The 19,276-nt window shown below is 35.3% G+C and overlaps 5 protein-coding genes and 1 pseudogene across 6 annotated transcripts; 3 read left to right on the top strand and 3 right to left on the bottom strand.

Annotated features, from left to right (window-relative positions):
- LOC104754762 (probable transcription factor PosF21) lies at positions 1,323-3,896 on the top strand. Of its 2 annotated transcripts, XM_010477026.2 has the most exons (5): positions 1,323-1,619; positions 1,794-2,481; positions 2,766-2,898; positions 3,012-3,096; positions 3,208-3,614. In XM_010477026.2, exons 2-5 carry the CDS (start codon positions 1,826-1,828, stop codon positions 3,612-3,614), a joined length of 1,281 nt encoding a protein of 426 aa, XP_010475328.1. In that variant the 5' UTR covers positions 1,323-1,619; positions 1,794-1,825. The 2 variants fall into 2 exon arrangements, with proteins under 2 accessions (XP_010475328.1, XP_019095243.1); XM_019239698.1 differs by lacking the exon at positions 1,323-1,619 and having other exon boundaries at positions 1,826-2,481; positions 3,208-3,896.
- On the bottom strand, positions 3,951-5,956 carry LOC104754761 (glucose-induced degradation protein 8 homolog). Its single transcript, XM_010477025.2, has 7 exons — positions 5,782-5,956; positions 5,274-5,415; positions 5,035-5,182; positions 4,870-4,945; positions 4,636-4,747; positions 4,451-4,542; positions 3,951-4,344 (listed from the first exon to the last, which is right to left on the bottom strand). Exons 1-7 carry the CDS (start codon positions 5,806-5,808, stop codon positions 4,300-4,302), a joined length of 642 nt encoding a protein of 213 aa, XP_010475327.1. The 5' UTR covers positions 5,809-5,956; the 3' UTR covers positions 3,951-4,299.
- LOC104754760 lies at positions 6,892-8,247 on the top strand (annotated as a pseudogene).
- Positions 8,810-10,300, top strand: LOC104754757 (B-box zinc finger protein 24). The gene is made up of 3 exons (XM_010477023.2): positions 8,810-9,262; positions 9,464-9,787; positions 9,888-10,300. Exons 1-3 carry the CDS (start codon positions 9,080-9,082, stop codon positions 10,131-10,133), a joined length of 753 nt encoding a protein of 250 aa, XP_010475325.1. The 5' UTR covers positions 8,810-9,079; the 3' UTR covers positions 10,134-10,300.
- LOC104754759 (probable fructokinase-2) lies at positions 10,421-12,025 on the bottom strand. Its single transcript, XM_010477024.2, has 4 exons — positions 11,551-12,025; positions 11,124-11,456; positions 10,904-11,020; positions 10,421-10,813 (listed from the first exon to the last, which is right to left on the bottom strand). The coding sequence occupies exons 1-4, from the start codon at positions 11,950-11,952 to the stop codon at positions 10,679-10,681; spliced, it is 987 nt and encodes a 328-aa protein (XP_010475326.1). The 5' UTR covers positions 11,953-12,025; the 3' UTR covers positions 10,421-10,678.
- Positions 17,630-19,270, bottom strand: LOC104754756. Its single transcript, XM_010477022.2, has 6 exons — positions 19,109-19,270; positions 18,733-19,033; positions 18,402-18,638; positions 18,139-18,296; positions 17,988-18,050; positions 17,630-17,885 (listed from the first exon to the last, which is right to left on the bottom strand). Exons 2-6 carry the CDS (start codon positions 19,025-19,027, stop codon positions 17,784-17,786), a joined length of 855 nt encoding a protein of 284 aa, XP_010475324.1. The 5' UTR covers positions 19,028-19,033; positions 19,109-19,270; the 3' UTR covers positions 17,630-17,783.

The raw sequence follows: 19,276 nt of genomic DNA, 5'->3' as shown, positions 1-19,276 counted from the left end.
TACGTTTTGTTTTGAATCATAATCATTACGAATATACGAATATTTCATATTGAATATGGAAACATATATATATATATATATATATATATATATATATCTGATAAATAGTTTGCCCAACCCTACTCACATTGTCGAAAATGATATTTTTGGGGTAAGGAATTTGCTAAAAAATTACAGAGCTGAAATTACTAATATATACGTAATGAAAACTATTGTATTCCGTAGTTAGGAAATGAAATGAAGTATGGCCAGAGGAAAGTAGTTGAGAGAAGAGTAAATGCGCCCATTCAATTGCCGATGGGTGAGAGAAGATGATCATGTTGTGTTTGTGTATGATCCTTTTCGCTCTAAACTAGCCCATAACTGATAAAGCCCACTCCAACTTATTTTGAAAGAACATCAGACCATTTTATCAATCCATCCTCCTCATTCAGGAACTAACAGCAACAATTAGTTATTTTGACACCATCTGAATAGATGTTCTTGTCCATGTATGGCACATTAACTATAATACTGGATCAAAAGTCAAAACTAAGTTTAAAATACTAGTTATTAGTTTTTTTATTTATTAATCAAGTAGTTAACGGTCCATATTTATGATCTTTCCAATTAGAGTTCGACTCAAAGTCTCAAACAAATCACATCATCCTGCATAATAGACATTGAGATATGAATCGAAAATAAAAACATCGGCTTGTTTTTATAATATGAACCATATACAACTCATGCATCGTCGTCATGTGCTCTTAAATATCTTCTTAGATATATGGCTGCATTATTATAGTTGATATGCTTCATCTTCTTCTTTGTTATTGATGGCTTGATATGTATGCTTTTATTTTTTCTTTATATTAATAATTTTTTGCATGTAAAAAAAATAACTCTATATATGTAAGCATGACTCTTCAAAGTTCAAACTATTTTATCTCTTAATAAACTATATATATATATGTCTTTTATATTTCAAATGATTGAAAGACATCATACGTAAGCCATGGAAAACAATATCACATGGTTTCAACTTCTTGGTTAGTAATTATCCTAATAAAATAATTAGAAAGTTATCAAATTTTTAATAAATATAAAATACGCAGCACTCGACGGTCCAACCAAAAATTAACAACCACGAGAACCAAATTTGACGAAACCAATTCGTCTTTCTGCATCTTCATCACGAACCAGACGTCTGATCATCTTATTGATCCAATCCAACGGTCAGTAACATCACTCATAGCAACACGCTAAAGCAGGCGATTATAACCCAAATTCCGACCAAAGCAGTAAAAAAGTTTGTACACACACACACACACACACTTGTAAATTCCACCAGACCGATGAAGTCAATACGACGTCACTTCGCAAATCTTCTGATGCACACTAGTTCCTTCCACGAATCCTTTAATGGAGAGAGAATGAATGTTCTTCTTCTTCTTCCTCCTCTCTCGTAGGATCTCTCTGTGTTTTCTCCGTCTCTGCTCCTAATTAGCCATCTTTTCTCACAGATTTTGAGAATTTTCCAAGATAATTCCTCTTTTTTTACCTTTTCTTTGGTTTCTTCCATCTCTCTTTCGACCATTCTGCTCCTTTGGTTTCTGGAGGCTGCTCACTACTAGATCTCTGTAAGTTCCTGAAAAGATCCTATCTTTCAATCTTTTTTAGGGTTTCTCTTTAGCGTGTGTGAATTATCTAGGGTTTGTTTTGATTTAGGGCTGAGATAAAGCGTGTGAATTGTGATAGCTTTAAGACTTAATCTGTGATAGTATACAATATAATTGAAAATGATGGTTATGCAGATTAGTAGGGTTTTAAGGTCTAAGTTCTTGGAATGGATAAGGAGAAATCTCCAGCACCACCTAGTGGAGGTTTACCTCCCCCATCAGGTCGTTACTCAACGTTTTCACCAAATGCAACTAGCTTTACAATGAAAGCTGAATCATCGTTTCCTCCTCCTCACTTGACTCCAACTGGGAGCACCAGCAGTTCAGATGCTACTAACCGGTTCAGCCATGATATAAGCCGAATGCCGGATAATCCACCTAAGAATCTAGGCCATCGCCGAGCTCATTCAGAGATTCTTACTCTCCCTGATGACTTGAGCTTTGATAGTGATCTTGGTGTTGTTGGTGCTGCTGCTGATGGACCTTCTTTCTCTGATGATACTGATGAGGACTTAATGTATATGTATCTTGATATGGATAAATTCAATTCTTCTGCTACTTCTACTTCTCAAATGGGTGAGCCATCTGAACCTGCTTGGAGGAATGAATTAGGAGGAGGCTCCACTTCTAACCTTCAGAGTACGCCTGGTAGCTCTAGTGAAAGACCGAGAATCAGGCACCAACATAGCCAATCGATGGACGGTTCAACAAGTATCAAGCCTGAGATGCTGAATGAAGATGTCTCTGGAGTTGACTCTAAGAAAGCCATCTCTGCTGCTAAACTTTCTGAGCTTGCTCTCATTGATCCAAAACGTGCTAAGAGGTACATTTTTTATTTCCTTCTATATTTGCTGATTATAAGAAGCTCTATATAGTTCTAAGTTTCTCGACAAGGAAGGAACAAGTTTCATTAAGTTTCTCCATCTGTTTCAAAGTGCCGTATCAGTTTAAGTTCTCTATGAAATTTTGCTGAGATTGTTGGACCTTCCTTGCTGATAGCTCTATGCAATTTTCCTTTATTTTACCGAAGACAGATCTTTTATCTTTCATTTGTGTATGTTTGCTTCTTTGTTGGAGAAGATGCATGACCTATTTATCATTTGACAGGATCTGGGCAAACAGGCAGTCTGCAGCAAGGTCAAAAGAGAGGAAGATGAGATACATTGCAGAGCTCGAGAGGAAAGTACAGACTTTACAAACAGAGGCGACGTCTCTCTCAGCCCAGTTGACTCTCTTACAGGTTGGGTAAATTAGTGTTTTGGGGTCCTGCTGACCAAATATAACTCTAGGCTATATGACGTTTGATAACATATTGTAGAGCTAATCTTGTTCTCTTTTCTTCCTTCTGTTCAGAGAGATACAAATGGCATGAATGTTGAAAACAATGAGCTTAAAATACGAGTACAAACAATGGAGCAACAGGTTCACCTACAGGATGGTGAGGATCTTCCTCACAAACACTTACATACAGACTGATAATTCTTATCATGTTTCCTTGCTAACTGTTGTGAATAGCTGACCTGATTGGTCGTCTTTCTCTATTTGACAGCATTAAATGAGGCACTGAAGGAGGAAGTCCAGCATCTTAAGGTATTGACGGGGCAAGGTACATCAAACGGTGCATCAATGATGAACTATGGTTCTTTTGGACCAAACCAGCAATTTTATCCCAATAATCAGTCGATGCACACCGTCTTAGCTGCACAACAGTTCCAGCAGCTCCAGATCCAGTCACAAAAACAGCAGCAGCAACAACATCAGCAGCAACAACAACAGCAGCAGCATCAATTTCAGTTTCAGCAGCAGCAACTGTATCAGCTTCAGCAGCAGCAGCAGAGGCTTCAACAACAGGAACAACAAAGCGGGGCCTCAGAGCTAAGAAGGCCCATGCCTTCTTCAGGTCAGAAAGAGAGTGTGCCATCGCCTGATCTTGAGGCTGCCTCGACAAAAGACTGAGTGTAGACTGTGTTAGTGTCCAATTTAGCAAGTTACTCTTGAAATATCTCCTTTCTCATTGCGGGCTCATGGATTTGGGATTTACTGCATTCTAGAGTTAAAAACAAGACAGCTTAGAAGTTGCGTGTTTAGAAGTTGTTAGGGAAGTCATTGTTTTCTTTGTATGATCCTCTAAGCTCTTGAAAAGTTCTTGGATTTGGTAATTCGGTTAGAACTGGGGGTAGTCCAAGTTTGTAGTCTTTAATCATATTCAAATTCTTTCGCTTTTGTTCATTTTGATTATTTGCGAAGTTTAATTTGGTCTTCGCTTTAAGATTGTTATTTGTCTGCAAAGAATCTTGAATTGTGGTGTTCTTCATCAAAACATAAACGATAGTTACAAAGTTAAATATTGTTTTCGAGGATTTGAATCACAGATTAATCGACCAAACTCGCACAAAAGTTAAGGAAACAATTTCCCGATAGAGAACTAAACCAAACCAAACAGATACTGCCCTTCACGTATTGATATCCTGCAACAGCAAACCGGAACGCTCTCCTGTGGCCATGGAAGACTAACCTTGTCTCCATGTTTGCTGGAGATGAAGACAGATTCAATAAATGGAGATGGGCAAGCCTTTTGGTATTTACATGACAATGCTTAGCATATCCTCCTCCTAGCAAACTTTGGAGAGTTCCTCCAATCTTAGCCTTTGAGAGAATCCTTCAAAGAGAATGGAGGAAACGCATCCTATCATAAGACATGAAATAGCGTATTAACACAGGCACATACTATTCCTAGGGTGTTTCTACACCGTAATAGATAGACAGGTAAAGTACTGAAATATTATGATTACTTTGCCATTCTCCTCAGTCAAGTATTGTCTCACAACTGTCACATGTTGTATGATCCTTTCCATTGGTGTATAGCTTGGCTGGTTTGTGTGTTCTAGACGATGTGAAGAATGAGTTAAAACTTGCAATTTGTAAAGGTCACAGGAGGCTAGAGAATTTATTGGAGAATAAAAAAAAAGGAACTGACCAAGAATTGTGCGGTTGAGATCATCGGCAACCTGTTGTCGGTATTCAGAGCTCAAGAGATGGAACAGTGGGGATTTCTCAGGGTCATCATAAGCCAGCAATGCCATTGCGTCCTGCCGCAGGAAGAAACAAGAACAAGTCTCCCATCAATTGGAAGAACATAAGAAAACGTAGAATGCCAATACATCAAGACAGATATGAATGATAGGGGTTTCAAACAAGATTTCAGACTTACTTCAAGCTTTTCTACATATTTTTGGACCGTCCCAAAAGGAGCCAATATTGTCTTAGCAAATTCAATAGCTTCATTACTGCACATGGAGAGAACCACTTTCAAGATTTCAAGGGAACTAAGAAACCTGATTCCTCAACGGAAAAGCAATCATAAAAAATTTCTCACCATTTCCGAGCACAGACTAGCTCCACAAAATGAAGGCGTAGAAGATCAAAGTGCAAATCCTTGTTTTTCTCAAGCAAGTCTTTTGCTAACTGTTCAGTTAGTTCAACAGCCTTCAATGCCTTCATCTCAAGTACAAAATGTATGATTTCTGAAATAACAAAACCATATACACAGACAAGAAGAGTGCATAGTAAGCATTCGTCTTAACAACAGGGTAAAAAATAAAAAGTTGAACAGACGTTTTCTTCGCTGGATATTATCACGATCATCAGCAGGTAGTTTAACACCAGTACAAGAAGCAAGAGAGTCTGCAGTTTCGTTGAAGCAGTTGTGCAGAAGATATGACATTACAATGCTGTGAATATCTTTGTCATCCACAACCTGGTCAACATAGACAATCCTTTAGAGAGGCTAACAGTAGTAATAATACACACAGCTTGAAGATATGACATAGCAATTCTAGTGAAACTATAAAATTTGGTTCAATTTGTAAACCTAAAAAAAATTCAAACTAAGGCATTCATGTTTTTGAAGTTTGAGAAGACTAGGGGAGGATCTACGAAGAGCGACCAAATACACAAGAGGATAAGTAGCAATGCAAAAACCTAGAGAAATAATCCGATAATAACCCAATCGAATCGAATGAGAAAGCGGTAAATGATCAAGCGCGCAGGAGCAGGGTTAGTTATTCGAATTTCTGAAATCTCGAGGGGACATGTTAAACGCAGAGAGAATAAAATAACTTACGGAGTGTTCGAATTGACGAGGATCCATGTCAGTGTAAATGCTCCACTCGACGGACGGTGAGAGAAGTAAAAAATTATGATTTGCCGACGCCGGAGAGGAAGAAGCGAGGTTGAGATTGGCCAATTCGGTGGAGGCGTATGACCGGAGAGAGGCGCCGAATAATAAAATAAATAATACTTACGATGTGCGAGGAGAATAAAATATATTAATAATATATTTTAAATTTATATTAAAGTAATGTAATTTGGATTTTTTCCATTTCTTTTCTTTTTAATAGAAGGATAAAAAGAAGTAGTAAAAGCTAACATTAATTTCCTTTTTTAAAATATTACTTGATTGGAGAGGAAAAAATTTTAGTTTTATTTTTAGAGTATTCATAAAAAATAATTATAAATTTTGTTAAATCCAGTTGATAAAGTTTAATTTTAAATATGAGAGGAAAAAAAAAGTTTATTTTAATAAATTATAATAATTTCCAGTTGGAGTTTATATTAATAAAGGAGATAATAATAAGATATGAACAAAAAGCGTTACGCTAGCGAAGAATTTAGGATCTCTCTAATCACAGCTTCTTCTCTCTGTTTCAAAAGCCTTAATAATCCCAAAACAAAATTAATAATATAAACAGCTCACAAAGATACTCCGTAATACAGGATTAATCTTCTTCTTCTTCTTCTTCTTTTTCTTTTGAGAACTTTTCAATCTCTTGATTAGGGTTTTTGGAGGATCCTCCTTGTCTTCTTCGACTACTGCTGATAAGGTTTATAGTTACGCTCCTTGTCCTTTTCCTTATTATATTGTGGAATATTCCTCGTATGAATCTCCTAATACTTGTTTTCGTTTTTTTCTGGGGTTCGCTTCGATTGCTCTGTTTCTTTTAGATCAAAATAACTTATTTTCCCTCTTTCGTCAATTCCTTGTTCTACCTTGGTGTTGTAGATGATGATTGAATGTTGAATTCAATTAACTATGCCCCTGTGTTTTTGTCTTTCTTATGTTATTTAAGATCATTAAGGTCTTAGGGTTTCTACGAAATCACAGATTCATGTGTTGAATTTTGATTTACTCATAACCAGCCAAGTAATTTGAACCAATTTACTAATTTGATTCTAGTTTTTGTGTAGTTTTTGAATTGAACCTCAAGTTACCACCAACACATTGCTCCCATTCTTGTTTCTTTGACCAATTTTGTCTATTTAGAATCCATTGGATTACTCAAGGGTTTATAAGTTTTGTGCTTTGCAGGTTTTGTTACAAAGATATGGCTGGCTCTGTAGGTTGAGAAACTGAGCCAGAATGGATTAAAAGAGTGAAATCAGAAGGAGCTGTTCCATGTCTTAACCCAGATAACTGCAATAACGGTTGGACTACGCCATCTCCTGACACCTTTATGGTTAGAGGACCAAACTATTTCTCTGACAAAGCTAAAATACCTGCTGGTGATTTCCTTCTTAAGCCTCTTGGTTTTGATTGGATCAAAGGTCCTAACAAGCTTTCCGAGATCCTTAGTTATCCCAGCAGCCGTATCAGGAAACTTATCGATGAGGAGAAGACTCAAACGAATGGAACTACTAAGCCTTTTGTCTGGGCATTCAATCTCCAGCTTCCTCACAAAGATAACTACAGTGCTGTGGCTTACTTTGTTACCACTGAGCCTATACTTGAAGGATCCCTGATGGATCGGTTTCTTAAAGGAGATGATGGGTTCAAGAAATCGAGGCTAAAACTGATTGCAAACATTGTCAAAGGCCCTTGGATTGTAAGAAAAGCTGTTGGAGAGCAAGCTATCTGTGTGATTGGACGTGCACTGTCTTGCAAATATGTTACAGGGGACAATTTTGTGGAGGTTGATGTTGATATCGGTTCGTCAATGGTCGCTAGTGCCATTGTTCACCTCGCCTTTGGTTATATTACAACATTGACAGTTGATCTTGCCTTCCTTATTGAGAGTCAGACCGACTCAGAGCTTCCAGAACAGCTATTAGGAGCTGTGAGATTCTCTGAGCTGCAGACTGAGTCAGCCAGGTCTATTGAACTGTCCAGTAATGAGGATCAAACTACCTTAGAGCGGTCTAGCTGGTGGAAATCGATTGGTAATGGATTCTCTAATCTGCTTAATCAAGATACAGCAAACATGAACAATACTAGTTCTCATGGGGATATCCACAAGGATGAACATGTACAGAAGCTGTAGATGTTTTTTTGGGAGTAAAGCTTCAACAATTCTTTGAATTTCTTCGATTTTATTACCAAAGAAAAGCAAAACTAAAAAGAATTCTTAACTCTGACCAAAACTGCAAATGTGTGTATAGATTGGTTTTTACTAGTATGGATAATCCAATTCATGTGACCAAACCATGTCAAAATTTTCTTCTTAGAGTGCGGATCATTTTTTTTCTTTCTAGAACAGGCTTTTAACATTACGCGTGCCATTGCCAGTATATTTGTAATCGTTTTCATGATTGAGAAAAGCAGCAAAAATATCGAAAGAAGAAGGAAAAATATCTGATCGAATGGTATATATTACACAACATGTCATTACAAAGAATAAATTCACATGTCCATATCCAGATTACGTGTAGTCGTCGTGTTGTATTCCACTTCTGAGAGAGAGTCTCACTTTTGTCCAAACGCTCACACTGATGATTTGATTGAAACCCAACTCTCTTTACTCCATGATGAAAGCCCATTTTTATGTAATAATCTTTCTTTGTATTCTTATTAGAAAGTTCAGTAAACTTGAAATTCGAGGCAACAACTCGCAAAACGGAGATTAAAAAGTTAAAAGAAAAGTCTAGTCGAACTAATTTGACTGGTGAGGAGAACAAAGTAAACAAATCCAAAAATCTCTCTGCTGACATAATTATAAAAAGCAAAAGCAAGTGGTGAATATATATATACAAAAATAATATCTAGAAGGAGAGAGGACGAAGGAGAGCCACAGAAGAAGCGTGGGACCCACGGGACCTTGCTGGAAGAAGCAGAGTGTTTCCTTTTGATACGCAGAAGCAGATTTTCAGAGATTCATCAAATCCCCTCCTTATCTTCTTCTTCTCTCTTCTCTCTTTTCATTCATTCATTCTCAACCATTTGCTCACCAACCAACTTGTTGCATCTCCATTTCTGTAGCCATTTCTCATAGCCTTTTCTCAAAACCTAATCTTCTGTTTAGCTACTCTTAGAAGTGCCAGACAAGCAAAATAAACATCCTCTGTTTTAATCATTCTGTTTCTGATTCTGATTGCTTCCCCTAGTATCAATTAAAAACCTCTGTTTTTTTTTGGTCCTATATTTGAAGATGAAGATACAGTGTGATGTGTGTGAGAAAGCTCCGGCGACGGTGATATGTTGCGCCGACGAAGCTGCTCTCTGCCCTAAATGCGACATCGAGATTCACGCTGCTAACAAACTCGCTAGCAAGCATCAACGCCTTCATCTCAACTCTCTCTCTACCAAATTCCCTCGTTGCGATATCTGCCAAGTAAGTCACATCATAGATCTCTCTTTCTCAAGGTTTTCATTGATTAGATCTCGTCAAAGATTTGATAGATTCGTTAGTTTGGTTATAAAGTTGTGATTTTTATACATGTTGTAGAAGAAACTGCAGCAGATTTTGTATGTTTGCCTTGTTGTTTAAGAAAGACTAGGGTTTGCTCATTCGTTATGCTGTTATGACCTGCAGGAGAAGGCAGCTTTCATTTTCTGTGTAGAGGATAGAGCTCTGCTTTGCAGGGATTGCGATGAGTCCATCCACGTTGCTAATTCTCGATCTGCTAATCACCAGAGGTTCTTAGCCACTGGGATCAAAGTAGCTCTCACCTCAACTAGTTGCACTAAAGAGATAGAGAAGAATCAATCTGAGCCTTCCAACAACCAACAGAAAGCTAATCAGGTTCCTGCTAAAACCCCAAGCCAGCAGCAGCAGCAACAATCTTCTTCTGCTACTCAGCTTCCGTGGGCTGTTGACGATTTCTTCCACTTCTCTGATATTGATTCCACTGATAAGGTAGACATGAGATTGAGATACACTCATGTTAGAATCCTTCTCACTTTTGTTTTTTGGCAGCAAGTTTGATATTGACTTCTTATTGTTTGAAATTGAGTAGAAAGGACAGCTTGATCTTGGGGCCGGGGAGTTAGACTGGTTTTCAGATATGGGATTCTTTGGTGATCAGATTAATCAGGAGGCTCTTCCTGCAGCTGAAGTTCCTGAGCTTTCTGTTTCGCATTTAGGTCATGTTCATTCATACAAACCCATGAAGTCGAATGTTCCCAACAAGAAGCCGAGGTTTGAGATCAGAGATGATGATGATGATGATGAGGAGCACTTCATTGTTCCTGATCTTGGCTAAAGAGCTATTATATGTAAACTATGTGTAGACATTCTTCTGTGTAATAAGAAGAAACAAAAACAAGAAACCTATCTGCATAAGGATGATGTATCAATGTATGGAGTTTAAATGTCATACCTATAGTTTTGTCTTTTAAGTCGTGTAAGATATGTTGAGAGAGCTTATCACATATTTCTTTTTTCGTTTTTGTCCAAATCTCTGAGATGCCTGTGTGTTGAGTTTGTTCATACCTCTTGAACACGGTAAATGCTTTATGCTTGATGCAAAAAAAAAACGCGAATCTATATGTGTCTGCTCTGTTTTTCTTAGGTTTTTCGTTTCTTCATGTTTACTACTCCGCTTTTTATAGACCTTGTGAGTTGTGACATAAGACACCACAATTCTGTTTTATTCAATAGATTGAAGAAGAGACAAAGAGCTAACAAAAGAAGAAAAACTTTGGGATCCTTTTTACCGCAAATCAGAAACATCAGCAAGAATCGAAAACACACAAAATTACAATGGACAAGGAGAATTGCGGACTAAAGAAAATAGGTTTTACGCTTCTAGTCTACTTGTCCTTTAAGAAAGCTGAGAGCTTCACAGTCTGAAGGAAGAGCTGGAATGGCTCCTTTTTTAGTCGTTGTGATGGCTCCACAAGCGTTTGCAAATCTCAGCACTTGTCTCAATCTCTCTTCCTCCTAAGAAAACGACATCATAAATTAAATTTGATCGACTGAGCAAGATCCACGCAATTGAATAGTATACACAAGATCAATGAGATTCATTACCTCAAATACAGATTGATCATCAACAATCTGGTTTAGAAGCGCACCAACGAAAGAATCACCAGCCCCGGTAGTATCCACCGCGTCCACATGAAAAGTTTCAACAGATCCATGGAAACCCTACAAACCATTTTGTTGCAAGTGTACAAGAGAACATCAATGAAAAGCACACACCATGGTCATGATGATGATGAATGAAACATAAACTTTTGCGTTACATTACCTTAGTGTAATAACGACATCCCTTTTCGCCGAGAGTAACAAGCAAAAGCTTCAGATTGGGATGCCACAGAGACATAGCTGTCTCATCATCGATCGTTTTGTTACCAGTCAAGAACTCAAGCTCCACGTCACTGACCTTAATGACATCAGCCTTGTCCCAGATACTCATGATCTGAGTCCGAGCTTCCTCAGGTGATGGCCATAGAGGTTCCCTCAAGTTGGGGTCATACGAAAGAAGAGCTCCGGCTTCTTTCGCCACTTCCATTGCCTTCATGTGAGCTGACCTACATGGCTCCGTTATCAAACTTATTGATCCATAGTGGAACACTTTCGCCTGCACATTGCACAAACAAATAACAAAAATCACTAAACCACCAAATACGTACAATCTTGAAATCTTGAAAACAGAGAGAAAGATTTTTACGTACGGATCTGATTAGTTCAAGATTGAGCTCGTCTGGACGGAGAAGCATATCGGCGCTGGGGTTCCGGTAGAACATAAACTCTCGTTCTCCGTCAGAACGCAGAGTCACGAAGGCGAGTGCAGTTCTTGCTCCTTTGTCGAAATTGATCCCCTGATCAGCGACACCGTTCTTCCTCAAGATTTCGGCAAGCATATGGCCAAACTCATCGTCACCGAGTTTACCTACGAATGCGGCACGACCTCCGAGACGCGAAACCGCGATGGCCACGTTGGCAGGAGCACCGCCGGGGGCTTTGAGAAACCCTTGAGATTCGGAGAGGGAGACGCCGGATTCGGTAGGGACGAAGTCAATGAGCATCTCACCGAAGCTGACGATGAGACCTTTATCGACGGTGGATGAAGTCATCTGAACAAGATCGAGTTTGCGTTCAAAAGATCGGAAAATGAAAACGATAGAGAGAATGAAAAGTGAACGAAGGTTGGAGTAGTTTATATAAGGTTCAAAGAGAGTGAAGACAGGGTTTATAATATATTGTTTTGAGGTCATTTCTTCACATAATAATCTTGGAAAAAAGCAAAAGCATAATTAATCCTTGAAGATATGATTTAACTTTAAAATATATTAGTTTTAACTTTAAAATATATTAGTTTTATAGAAATTGCATATATACTATACCTTAAATTTAAGATTTCTTAACATTTTTGCAAAAGATTCTTCTATATGATTTTCAATTGTAGTCAATACTTCTTTTAGGGTTCAATGGATGTAAGAAATTGTGTTTTTTTGTTTTTCTAAATATAAATGGTGAAACAAATTTTTATTTTATTTTATCATATATCTTAAGGTTCACTGAATTCAACATTTCTATATTGTTATGATAAAAAGTTCTGTATAAAGTTAACCATGGAAATAAAAAAAATTTGGAGGATAAGAACAAAACACTCTTGAATCTACTCACTCATTCTTTGACAGAAATAAAGTAAAATTCATATCTATATGGTTATGATAAAAAGTTCTGTATAAAGTTTATTTTCTTTTTTCACCATACACAACTTAAATAACTCTATTAATGGACCGATTGAAGTAACTAGTCTGGTACATCCTTAATCTAATGATAAATATGGATATAAAATAATTTCCGAAAATTATGTACGTTGGATGCTTTACATATTTGCGGCGTTGGTAATTTATATTCTCTTTGAATTAGGGATTTCGAAACCAAACCAGCTCTGCTTAGCTCTCTCAGGTGAATATCTCGCTCCTTATGGTTCTAAGTTTCTTAGATATTCATCGACTCATTAAAGTTACTATATACAGTATTTGATCCACAAGTGTCTGATACGGCCGTGTTACTCTGTTTCTCTCTTGTTGCTTTAACCGTCTCAATCTACGTACCCTCCGATGTTTTGAATTTTATTTTGTTTTACGGTTCGAAGTCTTGATTTCTTGAATAATGGAGAAGCCTTCGAAGGAGGTAGCTGTGGTCCCTGTATCGTTATATTGGGACATAAAAGAGGTTTCCTGTCCCCCGATCGATGGCTATGATCCTCGTCAGGTGGGTCCGTGTATCAAAACTGAATTTGAGGAAGTTAGGCTTCTCTGCTCCTATCTCACCATTCAAATTAATTGAAATACATAAACCAATAATAATTCATGATTTTGAGTCGAATTTTCAAATTAATTGAAATACATAAACCAATAAACCTAGAGATGTAAAGTACAGAAAAACCTCTATAAATTAATAATGATGGGACCATGAAATTTTATTAATTTATAGTGATATTAATTTATCTATAAATTAATAATTATCATTTCATAATGTAAATGAATAATTATTAATTTATAGTTATATTTTATTTTATTTTATTTTTTTAAAAAATTATGAATTGAGAAAAATTTAGCAAAATAAGATTAGACTTTTAGATGTTGTAAATTTTATGGTTTAGAAATTGAATTTGTAATGTCTTAAAAAACATTATTGAAAAGAAATTACAAATACTATAGACAAATTCACTGATACACATGACATACATCAATTCAAATTTATGAAAATTTAATTTGTCGTATTTCAATAGTCTATCAAACTATCAAAATAATGCATATCTAAAAATTGAAAACTTTAAAAAAACTTAGCTATGAGCTATGACATGTTATAAAGTATTTTATATAATTATAATTTGAAAATACAACACAACAATTGTTTTATAAATATGAATTTTAGGAGAATCATGCATTATATATATATATATATATATGTGTGTGTGTGTGTAAATTTACATGATTATTAATTTACGATATTATTGGGACCATATTTTACATGGAGATTTCAAAAAAAATATTATCTTATTATCTTATCAAGTTTTGTTATTTTTTACACTGGCCAGACTTGGGACCAACAAAATTTATTAATTTATAGTGTTTATTAATTTATAGAGGTTTTACTGTATGTTAACATAAATTGGTAATCGGAAAAAGGTAATCGGAATAATATGTACAGATTTTACCATCTTGACCCTAGACAAATTACTCTAATTAATTTATATGAGGCGGCATATAGTAGTAACCTTAATATTATTAAAAGAGGAGTACAAAATTAAGAATGTCCAAAATCATGACATGCTGAGCCTCTTAAAAGAAGATGGATATAACACAATGTTTCTTTTTGATGCCTATGGATAACACAATGTTTCTTTTTGACGCCTCCACCAATGCAAAGTCCCTCTGGGAAAACTTTCTTCTGTTAGGTGTGTGTTCCTCCTCTCTCTCTTTGTGTGTCTTGTTTAATATGTGTTGCTGAACTTAACTAACATTGGTTTTTCCATTCTAGGCCACTTGATGAGGATACGTGCACTAAAACGGTTGAATCTGCCTCTTGGGTTTGCGCTGTGTGCGAGGATATTACTGGCCATGCTTCGACAATTTCATCAAGAATCTCTTTAGTGAAAAACATAAATCCAGGGTAAGCAAGCATCCTAAGCCAAGTTTTGTGAATGTCTTTAACTATTTTTGACTCAAATTTTGACCCCTTTTCCACAGCTTCCGCTCTTCTATACCCCCAATTCCTATGTACCCATGGACAGATACGTGGACGAGGTTGTCAATGTTGTGGTTGTGGCTCCCTGTGTTTCTTATCTAGAGAGTTAAATGACGATTTACAAAATAAATATAGCGAGAGTTAATGAGGATTTACAAAATAGTAGTTAAAATAAAAATATGGAAAATAAATTAGGATGACTACACGTTAATCTCTTCACTTTTTCTTAATTTGAATTGACGTAATTGCTTCCTTCTATTTTTATTATATAAAAACAAATGCATAATCAGTTGGTAAATATACAATTCACTATGTAAACAATTGAAGACAAAAATCGATTATAAAAACACAAATACGAAAAAACAAACACAACAAAATATTAATAGAGCATTAAATGTCTACAACAAGTTGTATCTTTAGTGTACAAAAAAAGTGCATCTGTTTTAACACAAATATAGTATAATATTACAAATCTTAATTCAGAAGGGACATTTTTCATATTAAGTTATACTTATATATAATACTTCATATTAAGTCTAAATACTTAATATTTTGATATTTCATTCAATGTTGAAATAAGTAAAATATTAAGTCTAATACTTATTTCATTCAATGTTGATTATCTCTAAAGTCGATCTTTTGAAACTATAGATTTGTTTTCCTACTTATATTTAGTTAGTTATCTTTCCCATCGACTTATCTTACAATAGTTGACTTATATTATATCTAGTCGATTTATAACATACTCAATCTTCTAAACTTTGACTTATTTTTTTGTTCATTGATTTATATTTATTTTTTGTTGATTTTTTTTATTCATGGTAGACTTACTACATTCTAGGCTGACTTATTAATAATTTAATAAAGCTGATATTTTAAACTGTTGATTTAAATTAATTTTGTCGTTTAGTTTACTTTCTATCGACTTGTTTAAAAACTATTGACTTTTTTTTTATTTGGTTGGTTTTTTTGTATAGTCGACTTTTGATACTGTTGACTTATTTTTTTGTTTGTTGATTTATATTTTTTCGTTGATTTGTTTAGTCTTAGTAGACTTCTTTAATTTTATGTTGGTTTATTAATGATTGATGTTTTGAACTGTCGATTTCTATTTTATTTGTGTGATTTTTTTTCGCTGACTTATATTGAAAGAGTGGACTTATTTTTCTCTTAATTGATTTCTTACATTGTCGACTTTTTGAACTGTTGTTTTTTTTTAAAAAATGACTATTTTTGATTATTATTTTTAAATTAATAAGTTTTAATAAATAATTGAAATTATTTAACTTATATTCAAATCTTATTAAAATAAATAGTATATATTTCTTCAAAATTTCAAGTTAAACTAAAATAATAGTGAACTATATATATATTTAAGTAAAATTTGTATTTAATCTAAAATATATAGTGGAATAAATATTTAAAAAACCAAATCAAATTTAAATAATTTTTATTATATCGCTGAAATATATAATTATTTAAATTTGCTTGTTTGTAATTTTATAATTAAATATGTAACTAACTTAAACAATTTTTAATTCTATATTTAAACTAATATTATCTAAAATCTAACACTTAAATCCAGAAAAATAAATTCTAGTTAATCTTATTTTGATTTCATAAATTTAGTTAGTAGTTAATATTATCTATAGTAAATAAATTCATTATTATCTGAAATTCATTTTAAAATTACAAGTATTTATAAAAAAATTATTTATTTATTTGTTGTTGTTTTTTAAATCTTAATTGTTAATTAAGGGTTAAAAATTCATTTTGTATATTAATTAAGATATTTTCCAATACTTGAATAATTTAGTGTAAACTTCAAATTACTTATAAAAACTAGGATACACTATCAAACTAATCCTTTAGAAGGGATTCAGTTCATTATTTTCGTAGATACAACTTTTGATGTTTTTCTTCACATTAATTCTTTTGATGGACATAAGAGTGATACAAACAAAACCGACAAGGAAATCAAAATCGACATGAAAACATTTTGGTTGAGAATATACGGGAAAAATTTGGCACAAACCAATCGTTTTGTAATCTATTTGTAATATACTTTAATGTCATGTTTGTTTAAATATTTATGAAACATATTATTTTTAAGTTTTTTTAGAATATATAATATTTATAATTAATTTTTTTAAGAACCCCAAATTTAACAACTTTCAGTTGACCCATATGTCAAGAAGTTCTAAGTTTAACTTTTTCATAATTAATAATAAAAATATGTGTTAAGCAACTTTGTTTAAGATGCATCAATGGATATGCTTATAAGCGTTTTTTTTTCGTTGGATGTGAAATAGTGATAGTTGTATCTTACGTTTAATTTTGTTTCAGATACACATTATTCCCCTACGAAAGAATATAAATTATTAAATTACGTTAAAATAGCATATGGTATAGATATGTCATTAAAAACAAATGCATCGTATTGTCTAAAAACCGGGAAGAAACGAACAAAATATCTTAATTACACACATGCAGACACAAGTTGTATACACATACGTGACAGACTTTGAAAGAGGAAACATGAAAGGGTCAATAAATAGGTTGATTGGGCAGATGTCTCTCGTGCTACGTATCGGACTTAATAAATAGGTTGTAGTTTCTGCTATTGTGAATGTCAGGTGCACATTATGTATAGCAACTTCCTAATAGAATAATGCTTATGCAGGATAAGGATGAAGTACAACATCAGATATCGATCTTGCTTTTCATCGGGTTGGCTTGTGAATTCATGATCATGGTTTTTACAAGACCGTTTGGCTTCTGGGCGAAACCGGTAACTATGGAGAGATGAGTAACAAGTTTGTGACGAGTGAGTCAACTGAATGTTGACTGTTTGGTCTTGTTCGTACTATATAGCACTTTGAGTAATGTTTATTCATGACAACTTTCCTCTTTCATCCTTTGATTTGGTTGTTCTCATTGGATGGGTTGGTCAAAGTGCAAGGTCCCCTCATAACCCATTTTTCCTCTGCACGTTACATTTCCTAAGAAGGGTTTTAGCCATTGTTTTTTTTAACTTGTAGAATGATGTCAGTGAAAAATAGGATTAACTTACTTTTTGTTTAAATATATATAACCAGTATTTTAAACAAACAAACCGAAACGAGCTTCCAGGACTTATCACTCGAGTAATTCACAACCACTCTTTCTTGCACGTTTGAAATATTCAAGGCCTACGTCGAGCTCAACGATAAGTAAGACGCAAATGATTATGAAGATGACCAAATCCAGTCCGGTATGCTTTCCTCGTACGTACGGTCTTTGGAAAACTTTCTAGTACTTTGGCCTACAAGATATATACGTATAGTATACGCAACATGATCATTTTATAAGAAATCTGATGTTTTTCTTGGTTGAAAATCTATAATTATCATTAAGAAAAACTTGCCTTGAGATGTAGCCTATGATAGTAGCGGTTCAAACTAATACTCCCAGGAACATCAACACCCTCCTGCTTGACAACGAATGGAAAAGGTTAAAGAGGTTGTTGCTCAAATGGTTAGACAACGTATTGATGATACAGAGGAGAGGATGCTTACATTGCTTGCATGTTTTTCGCTTGAGAGATGCTTCCTGAAATTTTCAAGGCTTTCGCACTCACAAAAGCAGTATTGGCAATAAAACATTTTGGTACATTCACCCCTTTCACTGCACTTCTGAAGAACACTGCACTTCTGAAGAACGCGTCTTTGTGTCTCTGAAACAAGTGGAAAAAGAAAAAAAAAAATTAACTAACAGCTCAGAAACAGCGTAATTAGTTTCAAAACGTTACTGGGTGATGAGGAGAGGACAAACAAAACACCTGCAAGTAAGCTTTCCCAAAGCCACTCTGCAGAAGTGAGCAGGACTGACATTTTGTAAGGCCTATATGAATAAGCCATAAAAAGGTTGTATTTCGTCCGTTGTTGTACCTCGGCAAGACAATCTGAGAACACCATCTCCACACCATCGGGGGAGGATATGATCATAATTGTAGCCGGAGGAGGATTATGATCTTGCCACGTCATCACATCTGCAAAGATGCGGTTGTATTGGATTTCTGTTTCAGTAACAGGAAAGCATGCGTCAGTAGAGATAGTTGAAACTTTAAACCCCTAAAAATTCGAGAGATGGATAAACAAAAGGGACTTAACTGGGAGTGGTATGTGCAAGAGCGACTCCAGTGGAAGAGAGCCCTCGCAGGATGTGATCAGGGGTTTGTTTGTGGTCGCCGAAGGCAGTGATGGAGACAGGACCAGAGTAGCCTAGTTTCTTGAAAGCCACTTCCATACTACGACGGACTTGACGAGGATCATAACCCTCGGGAATCGGACAGTCTATCATGTCCCACCACACCGCTATTTGAGCTGTCGCGTATTCAGGCTTCGCAGCATAGTTCTTTCCCCATCTCCTCGTTACTTCGTCAAGATCTGGATGTATAGGGTTCATAACCTCCTGCGAGTGGAAACGAACAGCTCAAATAGTATAGTTGGACAATGTACACGAGAGAGAGAGAGAGAGGATGCTTACTTGCACAGCATGCTTTCTTCTCGAGAGATGATTCCTGAAACCCTTCAGGGTATGGCACTCGAAACAGCACGATTTGCAATAAAACTTGGCAGAAGGTAATTCACTACTGCAGTTGTCCTCAACAAGTGCACTTTTGGGCTCAAGTAAGCTTTCCCAGGTCCACTCTCC

This window comes from Camelina sativa, chromosome 17, assembly GCF_000633955.1.
Source record: "Camelina sativa cultivar DH55 chromosome 17, Cs, whole genome shotgun sequence".
In the NCBI taxonomy this organism is placed as follows: Eukaryota; Viridiplantae; Streptophyta; class Magnoliopsida; order Brassicales; family Brassicaceae; genus Camelina; species Camelina sativa.
Note: the sequence above shows the minus strand (reverse complement) of the source record. Positions and strands in the feature narration are given on the sequence as shown.

Excerpts from the sequence above, each read along its gene's own strand:
- LOC104754762 (XM_019239698.1), top strand. The coding sequence starts at position 1,826 with ATGGATAAGGAGAAATCTCCAGCACCACCTAGTGGAGGTTTACCTCCC. Across the intron at positions 2,482-2,765 it reads GATCCAAAACGTGCTAAGAG|GATCTGGGCAAACAGGCAGT; the intron begins GTACATTTTTTA and ends ATCATTTGACAG. Across the intron at positions 2,899-3,011 it reads CCCAGTTGACTCTCTTACAG|AGAGATACAAATGGCATGAA; the intron begins GTTGGGTAAATT and ends CCTTCTGTTCAG.
- LOC104754761 (XM_010477025.2), bottom strand. The coding sequence starts at position 5,808 with ATGGATCCTCGTCAATTCGAACACTCC. Across the intron at positions 4,946-5,034 it reads CTAGTCTGTGCTCGGAAATG|TAATGAAGCTATTGAATTTG; the intron begins GTGAGAAATTTT and ends CTCCATGTGCAG. Across the intron at positions 4,543-4,635 it reads TCTCAACCGCACAATTCTTG|AACACACAAACCAGCCAAGC; the intron begins GTCAGTTCCTTT and ends CACATCGTCTAG.
- LOC104754757 (XM_010477023.2), top strand. The coding sequence starts at position 9,080 with ATGAAGATACAGTGTGATGTGTGTGAGAAAGCTCCGGCGACGGTGATA. Across the intron at positions 9,263-9,463 it reads CTCGTTGCGATATCTGCCAA|GAGAAGGCAGCTTTCATTTT; the intron begins GTAAGTCACATC and ends TATGACCTGCAG. Across the intron at positions 9,788-9,887 it reads ATATTGATTCCACTGATAAG|AAAGGACAGCTTGATCTTGG; the intron begins GTAGACATGAGA and ends GAAATTGAGTAG.
- LOC104754759 (XM_010477024.2), bottom strand. The coding sequence starts at position 11,952 with ATGACTTCATCCACCGTCGATAAAGGTCTCATCGTCAGCTTCGGTGAG. Across the intron at positions 11,457-11,550 it reads ATCTTGAACTAATCAGATCC|GCGAAAGTGTTCCACTATGG; the intron begins GTACGTAAAAAT and ends TGCAATGTGCAG. Across the intron at positions 11,021-11,123 it reads GATGTCGTTATTACACTAAG|GGTTTCCATGGATCTGTTGA; the intron begins GTAATGTAACGC and ends AATGGTTTGTAG.
- LOC104754756 (XM_010477022.2), bottom strand. The coding sequence starts at position 19,027 with ATGAACCCTATACATCCAGATCTTGACGAAGTAACGAGGAGATGGGGA. Across the intron at positions 18,297-18,401 it reads TTGGGAAAGCTTACTTGCAG|AGACACAAAGACGCGTTCTT; the intron begins GTGTTTTGTTTG and ends CACTTGTTTCAG. Across the intron at positions 18,051-18,138 it reads GCGAAAAACATGCAAGCAAT|GAGGGTGTTGATGTTCCTGG; the intron begins GTAAGCATCCTC and ends GTTGTCAAGCAG.